Source organism: Hyla sarda, chromosome 1 (genome assembly GCF_029499605.1).
Source record: "Hyla sarda isolate aHylSar1 chromosome 1, aHylSar1.hap1, whole genome shotgun sequence".
Taxonomy (NCBI): Eukaryota; Metazoa; Chordata; class Amphibia; order Anura; family Hylidae; genus Hyla; species Hyla sarda.
Genome location: NC_079189.1, coordinates 605,691,866 through 605,714,894, shown reverse-complemented (window position 1 = coordinate 605,714,894; position 23,029 = coordinate 605,691,866). Strand labels below are relative to the sequence as shown.

General features: G+C 45.1%; 1 protein-coding gene across 2 annotated transcripts; it reads left to right on the top strand.

Moving 5' to 3' along the window:
- Positions 1-1,539: 1,539 nt before the first annotated feature.
- LOC130297217 (oocyte zinc finger protein XlCOF7.1-like) lies at positions 1,540-22,785 on the top strand. Of its 2 annotated transcripts, none has more exons than XM_056549431.1 (7): positions 1,540-1,677; positions 13,665-13,812; positions 14,454-14,633; positions 15,777-15,903; positions 15,987-16,048; positions 20,959-21,235; positions 22,103-22,785. In XM_056549431.1, the coding sequence occupies exons 2-7, from the start codon at positions 13,735-13,737 to the stop codon at positions 22,762-22,764; spliced, it is 1,386 nt and encodes a 461-aa protein (XP_056405406.1). In that variant the 5' UTR covers positions 1,540-1,677; positions 13,665-13,734; the 3' UTR covers positions 22,765-22,785. The 2 variants fall into 2 exon arrangements, with proteins under 2 accessions (XP_056405406.1, XP_056405396.1); XM_056549421.1 differs by having other exon boundaries at positions 15,987-16,049; positions 20,954-21,235.
- The last annotated feature ends 244 nt before the right edge of the window (positions 22,786-23,029 follow it).

Sequence of the window (23,029 nt, the reverse complement as noted above, 5' to 3'; positions counted from 1 at the left end):
TGTGTACACATACAGCTCAGCTACATGTACATTACACATATACAGCTCTATTGTGTACACATACAGCTCAGCTACCTGTACATTACACATATACAGCTCTACTGTGTACACATACAGCTCAGCTACATGTACATTACACATATACAGCTCTACTGTGTACACATACAGCTCAGCTACATGTACATTACACATATACATATCTACTGTGTACACATACAGCTCAGCTACATGCACATTACACATATACAGCTCTACTGTGTACACATACAGCTCAGCTACATGTACATTACACATATACAGCTCTACTATGTACACATACAGCTCAGCTACATGTACATTACACATATACAGCTCTACTGTGTACACATACAGCTCAGCTACATGCACATTACACATATACAGCTCTACTGTGTACACATACAGCTCAGCTACATGTACATTACACATATACAGCTCTACTGTGTACACATACAGCTCAGCTACATGTACATTACACATATACAGCTCTACTGTGTACACATACAGCTCAGCTACATGCACATTACACATATACAGCTCTACTGTGTACACATACAGCTCAGCTACATGTACATTACACACATACAGCTCTACTGTGTACACATACAGCTCAGCTACATGCACATTACACATATACAGCTCTACTGTGTACACATACAGCTCAGCTACATGTACATTACACATATACAGCTCTACTGTGTACACATACAGCTCAGCTACATGTACATTACACATATACAGCTCTACTGTGTACACACACAGCTCAGCTACATGTACATTACACATATACAGCACTACTGTGTACACATACAGCTCAGCTACATGTACATTACACATATACAGCTCTACTGTGTACACATACAGCTCAGCTACATGCACATTACACATATACAGCTCTACTGTGTACACATACAGCTCAGCTACATGTACATTACACATATACAGCTCTACTGTGTACACATACAGCTCAGCTACATGCACATTACACATATACAGCTCTACTGTGTACACATACAGCTCAGCTACATGTACATTACACATATACAGCTCTACTGTGTACACATACAGCTCAGCTACATGCACATTACACATATACAGCTCTACTGTGTACACATACAGCTCAGCTACATGCACATTACACACATACAGCTCTACTGTGTACACATACAGCTCAGCTACATGTACATTACACATATACAGCTCTACTGTGTACACATACAGCTCAGCTACATGTACATTACACATATACAGCTCTACTGTGTACACATACAGCTCAGCTACATGCACATTACACATATACAGCTCTACTGTGTACACATACAGCTCAGCTACATGCACATTACACATATACAGCTCTACTGTGTACACATACAGCTCGACTACATGTACATTACACACAGCTCTGCTGCAGACATATATAACACACACATACACAGCTCTGCACCACGCACATCCACACACACAGCTCTGCTGCATACACATAACTTCAGCTCATCCAGCAGCGATCACAACCAGCACAGCAGAGTCCTGCATACACTGAGCAGATGAGCCTAGAGCAGCAGCCCCTGATCATGTGACTCCTCCTCCTCTCTCTCCATGTGACTGATCACATGACATCATGGCAGGTCCTGTAAGTGCACAGCTCCTCCACAGATACAGGTATGTATATGTGTGTGTAGGTATATATATATATATATATATATATATATATATATATATATATATATATATATATACAGTGTATATTCACCGTCAGATCAGGAGGTTTCATAGATTATATTGTATTATCCCTCAATATATAATGGCCTAGGGTTACAATATTTTCAGTCTTTTCTGGACCATTGTGACTTGAAACCAGATTCAATATTCACAATATAATAGACAGGGCCGGACTGGGTGTGAAAACCAGCCCTGGAAAAAATGACAAAGCAGCCCCATAGTGTTGGGTCATTATACCAGAGCGTCGTCATTTTCTTGTTCATAAAAGGTAAAATCATGCATTTTATATCATGTTTGAAGAGTATCTTATTTATAGATAAGACATATATAAAGAGCAAAAAAAAAGTTGAAAACATGGAGCAATCATCAAGAGTAGAGCATTTAGGTGCAGTATAGTTCCCCCACATTAGGTGCAGTATAGTTCCCCCACATTAGGTGCAGTATAGTTCCCCCACATTAGGTGCAGTATAGCTCCTCACATTAGGTGCAGTATAATTCCCCCACATTAGGTGCAGAATAGTTCCCCCACATTAGGTGCAGTATAGTTCCCCCACATTAGGTGCAGAATAGTTCCCCCACATTAGGTGCAGTATAGTTCCCCCACATTAGGTGCAGAATAGTTCCCCCACATTAGGTGCAGTATAGTTCCCCCACATTAGGTGCAGAATAGTTCCCCCACATTAGGTGCAGTATAGTTCCCCCACATTAGGTGCAGAATAGTTCCCCCACATTAGGTGCAGAATAGTTCCCCCACATTAGGTGCAGAATAGTTCCCCCACATTAGGTGCAGTATAGTTCCCCCACATTAGGTGCAGTATAGTTCCCCCACATTAGGTGCAGTATAGTTCCCCCACATTAGGTGCAGTATAGTTCCCCCACATTAGGTGCAGAATAGTTCCCCCACATTAGGTGCAGTATAGTTCCCCCACATTAGGTGCAGAATAGTTCCCCCACATTAGGTGCAGTATAGTTCCCCCACATTAGGTGCAGAATAGTTCCCCCACATTAGGTGCAGTATAGTTCCCCCACATTAGGTGCAGAATAGTTCCCCCACATTAGGTGCAGAATAGTTCCCCCACATTAGGTGCAGAATAGTTCCCCCACATTAGGTGCAGTATAGTTCCCCCACATTAGGTGCAGTATAGTTCCCTCACATTAGGTGCAGTATAGTTCCCCCACATTAGGTGCAGTATAGTTCCCCCACATTAGGTGCAGTATAGTTCCCCCACATTAGGTGCAGTATAGTTCTCCACATTAGGTGCAGTATAGTTCCCCCACATTAGGTGCAGTATAATTCCCCCACATTAGGTGCAGTATAATTCCCCCACATTAGGTGCAGTATAATTCCCCCACATTAGGTGCAGTATAGTTCTCCACATTAGGTGCAGTATAGTTCCCCCACATTAGGCGCAGTATAGTTCTCCACATTAGGTGCAGTATAGTTCCCCCACATTAGGTGCAGTATAGTTCTCCACATTAGGTGCAGTATAGTTTCCCCACATTAGGTGCAGTATAGTTCTCCCCACATTAGGTGCAGTATAGTTCTCCCCACATTAGGTGCAGTATAGTTCTCCCCACATTAGGTGCAGTATAGTTCCCCCACATTAGGTGCAGTATAGTTCCCCCACATTAGGTGCAGTATAGTTCCCCCACATTAGGTGCAGTATAGTTCCCCCACATTAGGTGCAGTATAGTCCCCCACATTAGGTGCAGTATAGTTCCCCCACATTAGGTGCAATATAGTTCTCCCCACATTAGGTGCAGTATAGTTCTCCCCACATTAGGTGCAGTATAGTTTCCCCACATTAGGTGCAGTATAGTTCCCCCACATTAGGTGCAGTATAGTTCCCCCACATTAGGTGCAGAATAGTTCCCCCACATTAGGTGCAGTATAGTTCCCCCACATTAGGTGCAGAATAGTTCCCCCACATTAGGTGCAGTATAGTTCCCCCACATTAGGTGCAGAATAGTTCCCCCACATTAGGTGCAGTATAGTTCCCCCACATTAGGTGCAGAATAGTTCCCCCACATTAGGTGCAGAATAGTTCCCCCACATTAGGTGCAGAATAGTTCCCCCACATTAGGTGCAGTATAGTTCCCCCACATTAGGTGCAGAATAGTTCCCCCACATTAGGTGCAGTATAGTTCCCCCACATTAGGTGCAGAATAGTTCCCCCACATTAGGTGCAGTATAGTTCCCCCACATTAGGTGCAGAATAGTTCCCCCACATTAGGTGCAGTATAGTTCCCCCACATTAGGTGCAGAATAGTTCCCCCACATTAGGTGCAGAATAGTTCCCCCACATTAGGTGCAGAATAGTTCCCCCACATTAGGTGCAGTATAGTTCCCCCACATTAGGTGCAGTATAGTTCCCTCACATTAGGTGCAGTATAGTTCCCCCACATTAGGTGCAGTATAGTTCCCCCACATTAGGTGCAGTATAGTTCCCCCACATTAGGTGCAGTATAGTTCTCCACATTAGGTGCAGTATAGTTCCCCCACATTAGGTGCAGTATAATTCCCCCACATTAGGTGCAGTATAATTCCCCCACATTAGGTGCAGTATAATTCCCCCACATTAGGTGCAGTATAGTTCTCCACATTAGGTGCAGTATAGTTCCCCCACATTAGGCGCAGTATAGTTCTCCACATTAGGTGCAGTATAGTTCCCCCACATTAGGTGCAGTATAGTTCTCCACATTAGGTGCAGTATAGTTTCCCCACATTAGGTGCAGTATAGTTCTCCCCACATTAGGTGCAGTATAGTTCTCCCCACATTAGGTGCAGTATAGTTCTCCCCACATTAGGTGCAGTATAGTTCCCCCACATTAGGTGCAGTATAGTTCCCCCACATTAGGTGCAGTATAGTTCCCCCACATTAGGTGCAGTATAGTTCCCCCACATTAGGTGCAGTATAGTCCCCCACATTAGGTGCAGTATAGTTCCCCCACATTAGGTGCAATATAGTTCTCCCCACATTAGGTGCAGTATAGTTCTCCCCACATTAGGTGCAGTATAGTTTCCCCACATTAGGTGCAGTATAGTTCCCCCACATTAGGTGCAGTATAGTTCCCCCACATTAGGTGCAGTATAGTTCCCCCACATTAGGTGCAGTATAGTTCTCCTCATTAGGTGCAGTATAGTTCTCCACATTAGGTGCAGTATAGATCCCCCACATTAGGTGCAGTACAGTTCCCCCACATTAGGTGCAGTATAGTTCCCCCACATTAGGTGCAGTACAGTTCCCCACATTAGGTGCAGTATAGATCCCCCACATTAGGTGCAGTACAGTTCCCCCACATTAGGTGCAGTATAGTCCCCCACATTAGGTGCAGTATAGTTCCCCCACATTAGGTGCAGTATAGTCCCCCACATTAGGTGCAGTACAGTTCCCCCACATGTGCAGTATAGTTCCCCACATTAGGTGCAGTCACTGAGGACAAGCAGGGCTGTGTACACTGAAGACAAGCAGGGCTCTGTACACTGAGGACAATCAGGGCTCAAGCAGGGCCGTGTGCACTGAGGACAAACAGGGTTCTGTACCTGAGGACAAGCAGGGCCTGTACGAGAGAGAGCGCTCTGATTGGTGGCACAGTGAACTCCGACATGGCGCTGCTGCGCTTAGACGTGAGGTCACGTCACCCCCACGGTGACGTGACCTCACATCTAAGCGCAGCAGCGTGCCACGCCAGAGCATCCAGAACTTCCTCTGTATTTGTCTCTTTCCCTGTCATCGTCTGTTTTTTTTTTTTTTTTATTGAAAATAACTTTATTTGCAAGCAATTGTCAATCGCTTATACAATAATTCAGTGTTTCCCAATCAGGGTGCCTCCAGCTGTTGCAAAACTACAACTCCCAGCATGCTAGGACAACCGAGCATTCTGGGAGTTCTAGTTTTGCAACAGCTGGAGTCACCCTGGTTTGGAAACACTGCAATAAGTAACACATTCACCGTTCATAGCATGACAGCACAGTATACAGAACAGGTTCCCTACACTATACAACATACTACATGCTACACTAACATTCCTGCAGAGATTTAACCCCTTAAGGACTCTGGGTTTTTTCATTTTTTTCATTTGACATTTTTCTTCCTTACCTTTAAAAAATCATAACTCTTTCAGTTGTTCACCTAAAATTGTATGTGACAGCTTATTTTTTGCTCCACCACTTCTACTTTGTAATGACATCAGTCATTATACCCAAAAATGTACAGAAAAACGGGAAAAAAATCCTTGTGCGACAAAATTGAAGAAAAAACACTATTTTGTCACTTTTGGGGGCTTCCGTTTTTACGCAGTACGTTTTTCGGTAAAATTGACACCTTCTCTTTATTCTGTAGGTCCATACGGTTAAAATGATACCCTACTTATATACTTTTTAATGGTGACGGGACGGTTTGAGGGCTCATTTTTTGCACTGTGATCTGAAGTTTTTATTGGTACCATTTTTTTTTGATTGGACTTTTTGACCACTTTTTATTCATTTTTTTATGGTTTGAAATGTGACCAAAAATACGCTATTTTGGAATTTTTTTTTGCGTACGCCATTGACCGTGCGGTTTATTTAATGATATAATTTTATAGTTCGGACATTTACGCACACAGCGATACCACATATGTTTATATTTATTTTTATTTACATGTTTAATTTTTTATTATGGGAAAAGGGGGGTGTTTTGAACTTTTGTTCAGGAAAGGGTTAATACATATTTTTTAACTTTTTTTAGACTATTTTTTTTGCAGTGTTATAGCCCTCATAGAGGGCTATAGCACTGAAAACTTTGATTCATTGCTCAGATCCCTGCCATGGGTTACCATGGAAGCGATCAGTGTTATCGGCACTTGACTGCTCCTGCCTGGATCTCAGGCACGGAGCAGCCATTCGGGGATCGGATGCCGAGGAAGCAGGTGAGAGCCCTCCCGGTGTCCTGCTCGCTGTTCGGGATGCCGTGATTTCACCGCGGCGGTCCCGAACAGCCCGACTGACTAGCCGGGATAGTTCCACTTTCACTTTAGAAGCGGTGGTCAGCTTTGACCGCCGCTTCTAAAGGGTTAATACCGCACATCGCCGCGATCGGCGATGTGTGGTATTAGCCGCGGGTCCCGGCCGTTGATGAGCGCCGGGACCGAAGCGATATGATTGCGGGATCGCGTCGCGACCCCGCTTCATATCAAGGGGAGCCGGCGCAGGACGTAAATATACGTCTTGCGTCATTAAGGAGTTAACAAGAGTATGTACAATATCCAACAACAAAGCATAGGAAACCGTGATAGGGGAAGGGGGCTGGGATTAGGATTGCCACCTGGCCGGTATTATACTGGCACAGCCGGTATTTTGGTCACCCTGCTGGTATTTTTATATTAAAAATACCGGCAATGCAATGGACGGTATTTTACCATCCAATCCTCCAACTCCCGGAATGTTGCACCATAACCTATACAAGTGTTTTCCAACCAGAGCACTGACCTATACTATAGCCGAGACAAGTGCTCTCTATCCCCCAAAGTGCAAGAAAAAGTGCAAAAGTGTCACACTAAAAAAACGTGCACAAAGGATGCGGTCTATCACTAAACCCTTTTCCAACAGGAGAGAGGCCCCCCAACAAACCTACCCTTCACCTCCGGCCCAAAAGGCACCTGCAAGGATCCAGGTTTGATGCCCCTTTTCGCCAAAGCTACTAAGGGGCCGCAAATGCTCCTGGCTCCAACCTAGACGGTAGCCAAGGTATCAGCCAAGGAGCCGTATACTGATGGCTGCTCGACCGAAGCCAAGATGCCCAGGGGTTGCAGGGAGGTGAGGAACCAAATGGCCACACACACCTCCCCTAGACCGCCAGGAGGGACACCCAGAAGGGCTACCGCATCCTAACAATCCTGTGTACAAACAAAACACGTAAGGTGGCATAGTGACAAACCAAAATAATAAATAAGTGGATGAGTGCAGATATACTGCCCGGACATCCGGCCGAATCTATAAAAAATTTCCCTGATCCTAGCCAGAAGGCCGGGATACCAAGGGTGAGTGCCAAAGGTGAAGAGTATATATATATATATATATATATATATATATATATATATATATATATATATTTTTTTTTTTTTTTTTTAAGAGCAAGTGCTCTCTATCACCCAAAGTGCAAGAAAGAGTGCAAAGTGTCAGACTAAAAAAAACGTGCACAAAGGATGCGGTCTATCGCTAAGCCCTTCTCCAAAAGGAGAGAGGCCCCCTAACAAACCTACCCTTCACCTCCGGGCCAAAAGGCACCTGCAAGGATCCAGGTTCGATGCCTCTTTTCAAGCTACTAAGGGGCTACTAAGGGGCCGATAATGCTCCTGGCTTCAACCTAGGCGTTAGCCAAAGTATCAGCCGAGGAGCTGTATACTGGTGGCATCTTGACCAAAGCCAAGATGCCCAGGGGTTGCAGGGAGGTGAGGAACCTAATGGCCACACACACCTCCCCTAGACCACCAGGAGAAACACCCAGAAGGGCTACCGCATCCTGACAATCCTGTGTACAAATAAAGACACAAACGTGATCCTAGCCAGAAGGCCGGGATACCAAGGGTGAGTGCCAAAGGTGAAGAGTATATATATATATATATATATATATATATATATAATTTTTTTTTATTTTTATTTTTTGAAAGCAGAGGTACGTGCTCTCAAATCACCCAAGTGCAAGTAAAAAGTGCAAGTGTTCACACAAAAAAACGTGCATGAGGTTGCGGTCTATCGCAAGCCCTTCTCCGAAAGGAGAGAGGCCCCCCGACAAACCAAACCCTTTGCCTCCGGGCCAAAAGGCACCTGCAAGGTTCCAGGTACAATGTCCCCTTTCACCTAAGCTACTCGGGGACCGAAGGTGTTCCCGGCAGACAACAAGGCGTTAACCAGGTTGTCACCTAAGGAACCAGTAAAACCGTTTTGGCATCCTGCCAAAGCAAGGATGTCACTGGGTATAGCAGGGAGGTGAGGAACCTGATGGCCACACACACCTCCCCTAGAACTGCAGGAATGACACCTAGAAGGGCTACCGCACCCTAACAGTGACATCAAACAGTGACAAATATAATAAATAAATAAGTGAATGTGCCCAGTGTGTAATACTGCCCGGACATCCGACCGGATCTAGAAAAATTCCCTTATCCTAGCCGGAAGGCCGGGATACTAAGGGTGAGTGCCCAGAAGAGTGAGAGAAAAAGTGCGTGCTACGTGCTTTCCTTCAAGTGGTGTTGCCAATCCCAAGTGAATTCTGCCACCCTGGGGTCACCACTCCCAGGGCACTTGTGCACCTCGGCCTTCACTCTACCTGGACCTTAGGGCAAGATCCAACAGGGAACAGGTCTCATCGGGGATGACTGCTGTGCTATACAGCCATCCCTGGCACGCCCGTCCTATTGTGTGGTTCCCCATCCTGCCTTGGTGGTCTTCCACACTGCCAACTAACAGGAAGGGTACTACACTTGATCTTAGCCAAAAGGCCAAGAAGTTATTTTTGGAACGTGCTCTCGAATCACCCAAAGTGCAAGAAAAAGTGCAAACGTGTTACACAAAAAAAATGTGCACAGAGGATGCGGTCTATCGCAAGCCCTTCTCCGATAGGAGAGAGGCCCCCAACAAACCTTACCCTTCGACTCCAGACCAAAAGGCACCTGCGAGGTTCCAGGTTCGATGTCCCTTTTCGCCGAAGCTACTAAGGGACCACAAATGCTCCCGGCATCCCCCTAGGCGTTAGCCAAGGTATCTGCCCGCAGAGCCGGTAACGGTAGGTAGCAGGAGTACCCGGGGTGTTTGCAAGGAGGTGCGGAACCTAATGGCCACACACACCTCCCCTAGACCGCCAGGAGGGACACCCAGAAGGGCTACTGCATCCTGACAAATCCTGTGGACACACAACACGCAAAAAGTGACACAGTGACAAAAAGAAATAAATAAGTGAATGTGTCCAGATATACTGCCCGGACATCCGTCCGGATTTATAAAAATTTCTCTGATCCTAGCCAGAAGGCCGGGAATCAAGAGGTGAGTGCCACAAAGGTGCAGAGATCATGGTGCCCGTGCTTCAACTTCAACATGGTGCCCGTGCTACCTCGGCTCTAGACCCTCTCAGCCTCATGGCGAGACCCGGAGGAAGCAGGTCACATCAGGGCAGCCGTTGGGCTGATTCCTCAGAACCAGCCCCAGAATGCCCCGGTACACCTGCTCCCTACCATGCAGCACCCATCCCCACCAGCTCCATACTGGCATCGCCTGCCACCAGCATTAAACTGATAATAACAGGAGGGGCGTGTCCAGCAGCGCATGGCGGCGGTCACATAGTTCCTGTGCTCCGCTAACTTCTGGGCCTGATAGCGGCTTCAAAGCGTGTTTACCCGACACTTCACCCAAAAAACCTGCTCCTACACCTTGGAAGACCTCTTACCTGCGCAGTCATGACCCGGACCCGAGGCAATAAGAAGAAAAGCCACATGAAACTTACAGCCTTCTTCCCGGCTGCAGACGCTGCACAAGATGGCGCGGCTGGTCCTCCGGCACACCAGGCGGGGGCTCCTTCTCCCAGCGGCTCGGCATCCCCGTCTACTGGCAGTGCCTCACCGGCCTCTGCCTCCTCCAAAGCGGAGGGTGACCAATCTCAGTCTCCGGTGACTACACCTCTGTCGATCCCCGGCTGATCTGCTGCGGCTTCTGGAATGCACCAGGTACGCTTTTCGCCTGCGGCCCATAGCTCTCAGGGCGCGGGGGCAGAGACAGGAAAGAGAGTGGAGGGGCCGCCCTGACTCCTATAACGGAACAGGTTATGAGAGGTCTCCTATCAGAATTGAAATGTTCGCTGCAGGCAGACATACAAAATGCGGTCTCTAGTATTCAGCATGAAGTTGCCTCCATAGGGCACCGTACTTGTCATTTAGAGACTAAAATGGCAGCGCTGACTGCTTCACACAAGTCAGTGGTGGACCTCTCTAACTCCCTAGATGATGAGGTTGCAGCCCTTAAACTGAAAATTGCAGATATGGAGGACCGCTCACGGCACAATAATTTAAGGATTCGCGGTGTGCCGGAGTCGGTTAAAATGGAAGAGCTCCATGGCTTTGTAACTGACTTCTTCAGTCTGCTCTTACCACAAGCTTCCTCACTGAATCTACCCATAGACAGGGTGCATAGGCTCCCAAAACCCAATGCCCTCCCTAGCATGGTCCCGCAGGATGTCATCCTCCGTATGCACTTTTTCCATATTAAGGAACAACTTATGCAAGCGGCCCGAGCGACTCCTCCATTGCTGGAGAGATTCGCGGGCCTTCAACTATACACTGATCTGTCCGCGGCTACGTTGGCTAGGAGGAGAGAATTTAGTGTTGGTGCTAAACTACTGCGAGACCATGGCATACCCTACAAATGGGGTTTCCCCGTTAAGATGATCATAACCCGCAATGGCGGCAAGACAGTGGTCTCCTCTCCTGAGGACTTGGAACGCCTGTGTTGCGACTGGAACTTACTTGTCCCTGCATCTGTGGGAGCTTCACCTGTCCGTGCGGTGGAGGAGGAATGGTGTGTTGTCACCGGCCGCAGGCGCAAGAATAATAAATTACTTTGTGGGACCTTTCTACAATTTCATCCTGGTCTTCTGTAGTGAGGAGGGATGTCTTGCACTGTGATGATGGTGCAGTTTGCATTTCAGGGCTCTACTTAAGGTTTTTGTTATGTTGGGTGTTGCATTGACTCCCTTCATTCAGGCCCAGCTGCAGACTTTCTTTACCGATATAGCCCCTACTAAGGCTTACCACATGGCCTTTATGGCACTACTTATGTGTGTTCTTGTGTTCCCCCTGTTTTTGTTTGTCTTGTCTGTCCGGTTCCCTTGTTGTTTATGTTGGTTTGTCTGACCTGCCATTCAAATCCTATACATTCCTCAGTATGTGATTGCCTCTATGTTCCTGGAGAAGGGAGTATGTGGGGTTATGGGACATGGCATCTTATGTAAAGTGATAGAGAAGCTCCAGCACTTGTCTGTGTATCACCATGGTTATTGAACTGATATCTATTAATGCTAATGGACTCAATTCTCCGTATAAGCGTTCCTTGTTATAGACTGAAGCAAAGCGTTAGAATGCAGATGTAATGTGTGTGCAGGAGACGCACCTGAACCTGGATGATGTGGGTAGGCTTAAGCACAAAAGATACCCCCACATGTTTCATGCTCATGCCCTGAACAAAAAGGGTGGTGTCTCCATTGCCATTCGTGACTCGGGGGCCTTTGTCATGCAGACTGTGGAAATTGACAGTGGGGGTAGATACATCATTATGACATGCTTACTTAATAATGCTCAATATACGTTGGTGGCCTTGTATGCCCCGAATAGGCGCCAATGCGCATTCCTGACGTCCCTGCTGCGCAAAGTTGATAGAGTGGCTGTTGGCCACGTTCTGCTATTGGGAGACTTTAACATGACAGTATGGCCTCATGTTGATTCTACTGCTACATATCCCAGAATAGGACCGACAGGCTTTTTCTCTCTGATTTCTCAATACGGGCTCTGTGATGTATGGAGAATATCTCATCCCACTGAAAAAGATTTCAAGTTTTACTCCACTGCCCATGGGTCATACGGGATCCCATATTGATAATATCCTCACCTGTAAGTCACTATTACCGCTGATCTTGCAGACTAAAATCTTGCCTATTGAGTGGTCAGACCACTCTCCAACTAGTGTCTCGATTAGAGAGAAGTTTTTGCAGCACCTGGTCTCAGTCTGGAGACTTAACCCCATGATTCTGCATAATACGGAATATGCAGAGGCTACGGCCACAGTTATTCAGGTCAATGACAGTGGTGACGTTATGAACCCAATGCTGTGGTGTGCTTTTAAAGGGGTACTCCAGTGAAAACCTTTTTTCTCTTAAATCAACTGGTGGCAGAAAGTTAAACATATTTGTAAATTACTTCTATAAAAAAATCTTAATCCTTCCAGTACTTATTAGCTGCTGAATGCTACAGAGGAAATTCCTTTCTTTTTGGAACACTGATGACATCACGAGCACAGTGCTCTCTGCTGACATCTCTGTCCATTTTAGCAACCATGCATAGCAGATGTATAGCAGACATCTGCTAAGGGCAGCATGGTGGCTCAGTGGTTAGCACTGCTGCCTTGCAGTGCTGGGGACTTGGGTTCAAATCCCACTAAGGACAACAATAAATTATGCATTATTATTATTATAATAATGTCAGCCGAGAGATCTCTGCTCGTGATGTCATCAGAGAGCATTCCGAAAAGAAAAGAATTTCCTCTGTAGTATTCAGCAGCTAATAAGTACAGGAAGGATTAAGTTTTTTTAATAGAAGTAATTTACAAATATGTTTAACTTTCTGCCACCAGTTGATTTAAAAGAAAAAAGGTTTTCACCGGAGTACCCCTTTAAAGCCACCATCAGAGGACACTTCATTAGCCAGACTGCTCATGACAAAAAGAAGAGGCTTGCACGCACTTTAGAATTACAACAAAAATTTGCAGACCTTCACCGTAGTAATAAAAATTCCTACTCCCCGGTTATAGCTGCTGAAATTAGAGCATTCTTATTACGCAGCATCAGAGGGGTCTTTCCCTCCATGGTGAGTTGTCTAATGCTCCACAGTCCAATCTTTGTATTGACATTGGCCACAGGATCCTACCAAGACGTCTGTTTATTGAAAGAGCTTGGATAACCATTCAGTCGTCATTACAAATCATACAATAAATTACAATCATACATAGCATGACAGTACAATATACAGCACAGGTTCCCTACGCTATACCACATGCTACACTAACATTACGATCCATCACTCATTATCGAAGAAAAAAACAAAGAAAAAAAACAGTGCAATACTACCAAGACGTCTGTTGTTGTTAGCAGCCGCCATTTCTCATCGTCTCCTCTTCTTCCCTTCAGGTTCCTCCAACCCAGGATCCTTATATGATATCTTCTATATAAGAGAATTCTCCTGGATGACCCATCAACCATGAAGAGAGACAGGAACAAGATGGCCGACAGGATAATAAACCTCACGCTACAGATACTCTTCCGGCTTACTGGAGAGGTGAGGGATTCTGGGAGTGATGTCACATGACCTCATTCTTATCTATGTAATAACAGATGGATATGACTGGAGAGGTGAGGGATTCTGGGAGTGATGTCACATGACCTCATTCTTATCTATGTAATAACAGATGGATATGACTGGAGAGGTGAGGGATTCTGGGAGTGATGTCACATGACCTCATTCTTATCTATGTAATAACAGATGGATATGACTGGAGAGGTGAGGGATTCTGGGAGTGATGTCACATGACCTCATTCTTATCTATGTAATAACAGATGGATATGACTGGAGAGGTGAGGGATTCTGGGAATGATGTCACATGACCTCATTCTTATCTATGTAATAATAGATGGATATGACTGGAGAAGTGAGGGATTCTGGGAGTGATGTCACATGACCTCATTCTTATCTATGTAATTACAGATGGATATGACTGGAGAGGTGAGGGATTCTGGGAGTGATGTCACATGACCTCATTCTTATCTATGTAATTACAGATGGATATGACTGGAGAGGTGAGGGATTCTGGGAGTGATGTCACATGACCTCATTCTTATCTATGTAATAACAGATGGATATGACTGGAGAGGTGAGGGATTCTGGGAATGTATGTAGTGATATTAATGTGTCTCTCACAGGATTACAGAGTAGTGAAGAAGTCCTCTAGTGGGCGCTGTCGGACCCCTGTATGTGAAGGATGTGGAAAAACCCTGAGTCCAATCCCAGGGCCCCCACCTCACTCCCTGATACATGAGGAAATGGATGAACAGAAGATCCTAGAACTGATCAACAAGATGATGGAGCTGCTGACTGGAGAGGTGACCCTGCTGGGACATTATACAGTAATGGAGGGGTCTGGTGATGACTGGAGAGGTGACACTGCTGGGACATTATACAGTAATGGAGGGGTCTGGTGATGACTGGAGAGGTGACACTGCTGGGACATTATACAGTAATGGAGGGGTCTGGTGATGACTGGAGAGGTGACACTGCTGGGACATTATACAGTAATGGAGGGGTCTGGTGATGACTGGAGAGGTGACACTGCTGGGACATTATACAGTAATGGAGGGGTCTGGTGATGACTGGAGAGGTGACCCTGCTGGGACATTATACAGTAATGGAGGGGTCTGGTGATGACTGGAGAGGTGACACTGCTGGGAATGCTGGGACATTATACAGTAATGGAGGGGTCTGGTGATGACTGGAGAGGTGACACTGCTGGGAATGCTGGGACATTATACAGTAATGGAGGGGTCTGGTGATGACTGGAGAGGTGACACTGCTGGGAATGCTGGGACATTATACAGTAATGGAGGGGTCTGGTGATGACTGGAGAGGTGACACTGCTGGGAATGCTGGGACATTATACAGTAATGGAGGGGTCTGGTGATGACTGGAGAGGTGACACTGCTGGGACATTATACAGTAATGGAGGGGTCTGGTGATGACTGGAGAGGTGACACTGCTGGGAATGCTGGGACATTATACAGTAATGGGGGGGTCTGGTGATGACTGGAGAGGTGACACTGCTGGGAATGCTGGGACATTATACAGTAATGGAGGGGTCTGGTGATGACTGGAGAGGTGACACTGCTGGGACATTATACAGTAATGGAGGGGTCTGGTGATGACTGGAGAGGTGACACTGCTGGGAATGCTGGGACATTATACAGTAATGGAGGGTCTGGTGATGACTGGAGAGGTGACACTGCTGGGAATGCTGGGACATTATACAGTAATGGAGGGGTCTGGTGATGACTGGAGAGGTGACACTGCTGGGACATTATACAGTAATGGAGGGGTCTGGTGATGACTGGAGAGGTGACACTGCTGGGACATTATACAGTAATGGAGGGGTCTGGTGATGACTGGAGAGGTGACACTGCTGGGAATGCTGGGACATTATACAGTAACACCACTGGAGGGGTCGGGGTGATGACTGTATCATTGTGTGTCAGGTTCCTATAAGGTGTCAGGACGTGGCGGTCTATTTCTCCATGGAGGAGTGGGAGTATGTAGAAGGACACAAGGATCAGTACAAGGATCAGGTGATGATGGAGGATCAGCAGCCCCTCACATCAGCAGGTAATAGACATGACTATATACACACGTCCTCTCATTATTTGTATGTAAAGAATGAATTCAGTCTCTGTATGTGTTCCCTACAGTCAGATCCAGTAAGAGAACAGCAGCAGAGAGGTGTCCCCGTCCTCTTCTTCCACAGGATCAGGTAGATGGAGATATTCCCTATGATCTGTAGAAGGGCTGTGAAGCTCTTGTGTTCAGTCTTGTTTTATCCTACAGTATTATATGCTTTATACTTGTGGAATGAGAAAGGTGGAGATGACAGGATAAAGCCGACCATAGACATTACATGTTGTCTGGATCTTCTCACAGTTTTCTGGCTATGGAGACTGCGGGTTGGAATAAGGAACCAACAGGTTGGATTTATACCCATCTGATCCTTTATTTCCCCTGAGACAAACCCCAGAGGTGTCTGGCAGGAGCTGAGATGCTTTTACTTATGAATTTGATTCTAAGAATGTTTTTTCTTGATATTCTACTGTAACATAGTTGGAATTTTTTGTTGATACTTGCCTCATTTCTTGGTGAAAAATTATTTTTTTTTATTCAAAAAATTGAAAATGTTGTATCTTTCTAACTTTGAAGCTCTCTGTTTGTAAGGAAAATAGATATCCCAAATAAATGATATATTGATTCACATATACAATATGTCTACTTTATATTTGCATCATACAGTTGACATGTTTTTACTTTTGGAGGACATCAGAGGGCTTCAAAGTTCAGCAGCAATTTTCCAATTTTTCACAACATTTTCATAATCAGAATTTTTAAGGGACCAGTTCAGTTTAAAGTGGATTTGAGGGGCCTTCATATTAGAAATACCCCTTAAATGACCCCATTATAAAACTGCACCCCTCAAAGTATTCAAAATGACATTCAGAAAGTGTGTTAACCCTTTAGGTGTTTCACAGGAATAGCAGCAAAGTGAAGGAGAAAATTCTAAATCTTCATTTTTTACACTCGCATGTTCTTGTAGAGTCACTTTTTTACATTTTACAAGGGGTAAAAGGAGTAAAAGCCCCCCAAAATTTGCAACCATTTCTCTCAAGTAAGGAAATACCTCATATGTGGATGTCAAGTGCTCTGTGGGTGCACTAGAGGGCTCAGAAGGGAAGGAGCAACAATGGGATTTTGGAGAGTGAATTTTGCTGAAATGGTTTTTGGGGGTCATGTCACATTTAGGAAGCCCCTATGGTGCCAGAACAGCAAAAAAAAAATAAACACATGGCATACTATTTGGGAAACAACACCCCTCAAGGAACGTAACAAGGGGTACAGTGAGCTTTAAAACCCCACAGGTGTTTGATGACTTTTTGTTAAAGTCGGATGTGTAAATGATAAAAATAAAAAAAAATCACAAAAATGCAGTTTTTTTTTCCAAATGTACCACTTTTACAAGAGGTAATAGGAGAAAATCGCCCCCCCCCCCCAAATTTGTAACCACATTTCTTTTAAGCATGGAAATACCCCATGTGTGGACGTAAAGTGCACTGGGGGCGAACTACAATGCTCAGAAGAGAAGAAGCCATATTTGGCTTTTGGAAAGCAAATTTTGCTGAAATGGCTTTTGGGGGGCATGTCGCATTTAGGAAGCCCCTACAGCAAAAAAAAAAAAACACATGGCACACTATTTGGGAAACAACACCCCTCAAGGAAGGTAACAAGGTTACAGTGAGCCTTTACACCTTACAGCTGTTTGACAAATTTTTTCTAAAGTTGGACGTGAAAATGGAAAAAAAGACATTTTCACTAAAATTCTGGTGTTACCCCAATTTCTTTATTTTCACAAGGGGTAATAGGAGGAAAAGAGCCCCCCCCCCCCCCCCCCCAAATTGTAACACCATTTCTTCTGGAGTATTGAAATATCCCATATGTGGATGTAAAGTGCTCTGCGGGCGAACAACAGGGCTCAGAAGAGGGCTCAGAAGAGGAGGAGCGCCATTGAGCTTTTGGAGAGAGAATTTGGTTGGAATGGAAGTCGGGGGCCATGTGCGTTTACAAAGCCCCCCATGGTGCCAGAACAGTGGACCCCCCCACATGTGATCCCATTTTGGAAACTATACCCCTCACGGAATGTAATAAGGGGTGCAGTGAGCATTCACACCCCACTGGCGTTTAACAGATCTTTGGAACAGTGGGCTGTGCAAATAAAAAATTACATTTTTCATTTTCATGGACAACTTTTCAAAAAATCTCTCAGACACATATGGGGTGTAAATGGTCACTGAACCCCTTGTTACATTCTGTGAGGGGTGTAGTTTCCAAAATGGGGTCACATATGGGGGGTCCATTGTTCTGGCACCATGGAGGCTTTGTAAACACACATGGCCTTCAATTCCAGCCAAATTCTCTCTTCAAAAGCCCAATGGCGCTCCTTCTCTTCTGAACCATGTAGTTCACCCGCAGAACACTTTACATCCACAAATGGGGTATTTATATACTCAGACGAAATGGTGTTACTAATTTTTGGGGGCTTTTTTCCTATTACCCCTTGTGAAAATGAAAAATTTGGGGTAACACCAACATTAAAATTTTTAATTTTCACGTCCAACTTTAACAAAAATTTGTTAAACACCTGATGGGTGTTAAGTCTCACTATACCCCTTGTTATGTTCCATGGAGGGTGTTGTTTCCAAAATGGGGTCACATGTGTGTTGTTTTTTTTTGCGTTTATGTCAGGACCTCTGTAACGCTGTAACGCATCCCTGTGCAAATCACCTCAAATGTACATGACGCTCTCTCACTCCTAAGCCTTGCTGTGCGCCCGCAGAGCATTTTACATCCACATATTTCCATACCCATATACCCAGGCAACAATTTAGTGCCACATGTTTGGTATTTCCGTACTCAGGAGAAATTGCGTAACAAATTTTGGGGGTCTTTTTTTCTTTTTACCTCTTGTGAAAATGAAAAGTTTGGGGCAACACCAGCATGTTAGTGTAAAAATTAAAAAATTTTACAATAACATGCTGGTGTAGACACCAACTTTACCTTTTCATAAGGGGCAAAAGTAGAAAAAGACCCCCAAAATTTGTAACGCAATTCCTCCTGAGTACGGAAATACCCCATATGGGGCACTAAATTGTTGCCTTGAAATACGACAGGGCTCCGGAGTGAGAGAGCGCCATGCGCATTTGAGGCCTAAATTAGGGATTTGCATAGGGACGGACCCGTATGCAAGCATTACACTTGCCTCCGATACCAAAAATACCCTACGCCAGTGTTTCCCAAACAGGGTGCCTCCAGCTGTTGCAAAACTCCCAGCATACCTGGAGAGTCGATGGCGGTCCGGCAATACTGGGAGTTGTTTTGCAACAGCTGGAGGCTCCATTTTGGAAACAGTGTCGGGACGTTTTTCATTTTGTTTTGGGGGGGGGGGGGTAATTGTGTAAGGGGGTGTATTTGTAGTTTTAACTTTTTTTATTTTGTGTAGTGTAGTGTTTTTAGGGTACATTCACGCGAGCAGGGGTTCACAGCGAGTTTCCCACTGGGAGTTTGAACTGTAGTGGAAAATTTGCTGCATCTCAAACTTACAGCGAGAAACTCACTGTAAACCCCCGCCCGTGTGAATGTACCCTGTACATACACATGGAGGGGCAAACCTCCAACTGTTGCAAAACTACAACTCCCAGCATTCCCTTTGGCTGTCCGTGCATCCTGAGAGTTGTAGTTATGCAACAGCTGGAGGCACACTGGTTGCCAAACACTGAGAGTTTGTTACTTAACTCAATATTTTCCAACCAGTGTGCCTCCAGCTGTTGCAAAACTACAACTCCCAGCAAGTACGGTCTGTCAGTGCATGCTGGGAGTTGTAGTTTGCAACAGCTGGAGGCACACTGGTTGCGAAACACTGAGTTAGGTAACAACTCTGTGTTTCGCAACCAGTGTGCCTTCAGCTGTTGCAAAACTACAACTCTCAGCATGCACTGACAGCCTTGCAGAAATGAGGGCGTCTAAGGGTATGTTCACACTACATAATTCCTGCGGAATTCAGCGATCAGAATTACGTGGTGTGAAGTTTAACATCAGTGTGAATGGGTCTTCCGCGAGACCCGTTCACACTGAGGAATTTCAGCTTGCTTGAAGAAAGAACATGTTCATTCTTTGCACGGAAGTCCACGAGCACTGCATAGCCGTCAATGGTGCCGCGGCGGCCAGCAGAACGGAATCTCTGCACGCAAAATTCTGCGAGCGGAGATTCCGCAGTGAACATACCCTTAGGGCAGATGGGAGGTCTCTCTCACAAAGGCCATGGAGCTCTTGTGGTGTAATGGCCTTGGGAAGCCCAACCAGACGCAGGTTGCTTCTTCTCGTTCGGTTCTCTGGGTCCTCTATTTTCTGCCAGCGTTGGGTGGATGCAAGGCAAAGGTCCCCAATTTTATTAATCAGGCACACTCTCGGCAATCTTAAAGGGGTACTCCACTGGCCAGTGTTCATACACTTGCATTGAGGGGGCATTGCTGTGATGTCACGGGGGGCGTGGCCGACCCCCGCATCGCGAAAACAGTGTTCGGAAAATTTACTTCTGAACGCTGGCCAGTGGAGTACCCCTTTAAGGTCCCCGACTCTCAATTCCAGGGCATTCACTCCTGTTACAGTATCCGAAAGCTTGTTGAATGCAATCTTAATAGCCTGTCTTCTGGATATCAGGTGCCTGATGCTGCAAAACTTCTACCACTAGGAGGAAATAGTCAAAGGTCGTAGAATTCCTGTTGGTCATACTGGTAAGGTCCTCCTGAAGGAGCAGAAATCAAGAAAGCAAGATGGCACAGCAGGGAGTAAGGCACCTCACACGGGCACAGGTTTGTTAGCTGTTTTATAGCTGCTCCTCAGCAGATTCCAGGTAACAGGGCTTCCTTAGTAGAAAAAGGCTAAATGTAGCAGTAGTACGTGCAGCTAGGGGGTCAGGATAGCTCTTTCACTCACTTACTCTCATGGCAACGCCAGAAACGGAAGTCATCATACGATCTTTTTCTGTTCATATAAAACCTTCCATGTGACTTCTTCTGTTGTCTTATGATGTTTGCAATACTTTTTTCACATCTTATGAATCAGGGAGAAGATCTGAACAATATTAATGCTCCAGAGACGGATGTGAGCAGTGATGAGCAGTATAAGGAGGACATTCCAACAGGGAAAGCTCTGAACTATATTAATGCTACAGACATAAAGGAAGAAGAGACAGATGTGAGCGGTGATGAGCAGTATAAGGAGGACATTCTTACAGGAAAAGATCTAAACCATAATAATGCTACAGATGTAAGGTTAAAAGAAGAAGAAGAGGAGACAGATGTGAGCGGTGATGAGCAGTATAAGGAGGACATACCTACAGGTAACCGCCCACACGAGTAGAAACAACTAAATGCAGAGAACATATTTAAATATTAACCTTGATATATCCACCATGTTGTTGTAAAGAATGTATGAAGAAGGCTCGGGATCGGAGACCGCTCCATACCCGGCTGCAGTAAATGAAAACTGTCACCAAGTTCACCCACACTAAACCCAATACACTGGGTTATAGTGTGGGTGAACAGGAGTCCATACATGGGTCACTTACTTTTTCATGTTTACTTGTCGTCGAGTTGTCGTCCGCTAAAGTTCCGCTGTTTGCCCTCCACTTGCTCTCTGAAGGCGGGTCCCCCACTGGCAGCCTTGCTTTGGGTCCTGGAGGAAAGGGCCTTAACCCGCCCCGCTTGTTCGCATATTCATTTTCCCCCTGAGCGCAGCGCGTCGGTAGAGCTCTCTGTGCAGCGTAACTGCGCATGTGCTGGTATAGTGCAATATAACTTAGGGGATAAGTTATAGATCGTGGGGTGTCCAAGTACTGGGGTCCCCACAATCTCCTGTACAGCGAACTCGCCCCCTCCATGTATCTCTATGGAATACATGGAGGGGCGTGTCGGCCGCTGCGTCATGCGGGGACGGAACACCCCTATCCAGCATACTGCCGCAGCCCCGTATAGGAGATGGTTGGGGACCCCAGCGCTCGACCCAACACCCCCCCCCCGATCTATAACTTAGTTTTTCCCAACCAGGGTGTCTTCAGATGTTGCAAAACGACAACTCCGACTTTGCAAAAAACAACTACAACTTTGCAAAAAAACAATTTGTAAAATTAGCTCTACATGGATATACTGCAAAGTAGTACAGGTTTTTACTGCAACATAATAAAATCTGTTTGTTTGTTTTTTGTCAGATCTCTGCACCGGAAGATCAGAGGGACATCTGATATCTTTATATTTAAAAGCAGATGATCAAATCAAACAAAATAAGGAGAGGCCATATTCATGTGCAGAATGTGGGAAATGTTTTACTCAAAAATCATTTCTTCATAAACACAAAAAAACTCACACAGGGAAAAAGCCATTTTCATGTTCACAATGTGGGAAATGTTTTGCTTGTAAATCATATTTAGTTCAACATCAAAGAACTCACACAGGAGAGAAGCCATTTACATGCCCAGAATGTGGGAAATGTTTTACTCATAAATCAACTCTTGTTCAACATCAGAGAAATCACAGAGGAGAGAAACCCTTTTCATGTCAAAAATGTGGGAAATCTTATTCTAAGAAATCAACTCTTGTTGATCATCAGAGAATTCACACAGGGGAGAAGCCATTTTCATGTCAAGAATGTATGAAATGTTTTACTTATAAATCACATCTTGTTGAACATCAAAAGACTCACACGGGGGAGAAGCCATTTTCATGCTCAGAATGTGGGAAATGTTTTACTCAGAGATCAAGTCTTGGTAAACACAAAAAAACTCACACAAGGGAGAAAACCTTTTCATGTGCAGAATGTGGAAAATGTTCTGCACGAAAATCACCTCTTGTCGACCATCAAAAAAGTTATTAAAAAGTGAAAATATTTCCATGACTTTGAATGTGGGAAAAGCCATTTTTATGTTCAGAATACAGGAAATGTTTTACTCATAAACCAAATCTTGATAAACACAAAACAATCTCATGCAAAAGAGAAGCTATTTTCATGTCTAGAAAGAGGAAAATGTATTACAGTGGTCCCTCAAGTTACAATATTAATTGGTTCTGGGACGACCATTGTATGTTGAAACCATTGTATGTTGAGACCAGAACTCTATGGAAACCTGGTAATTGGTTCT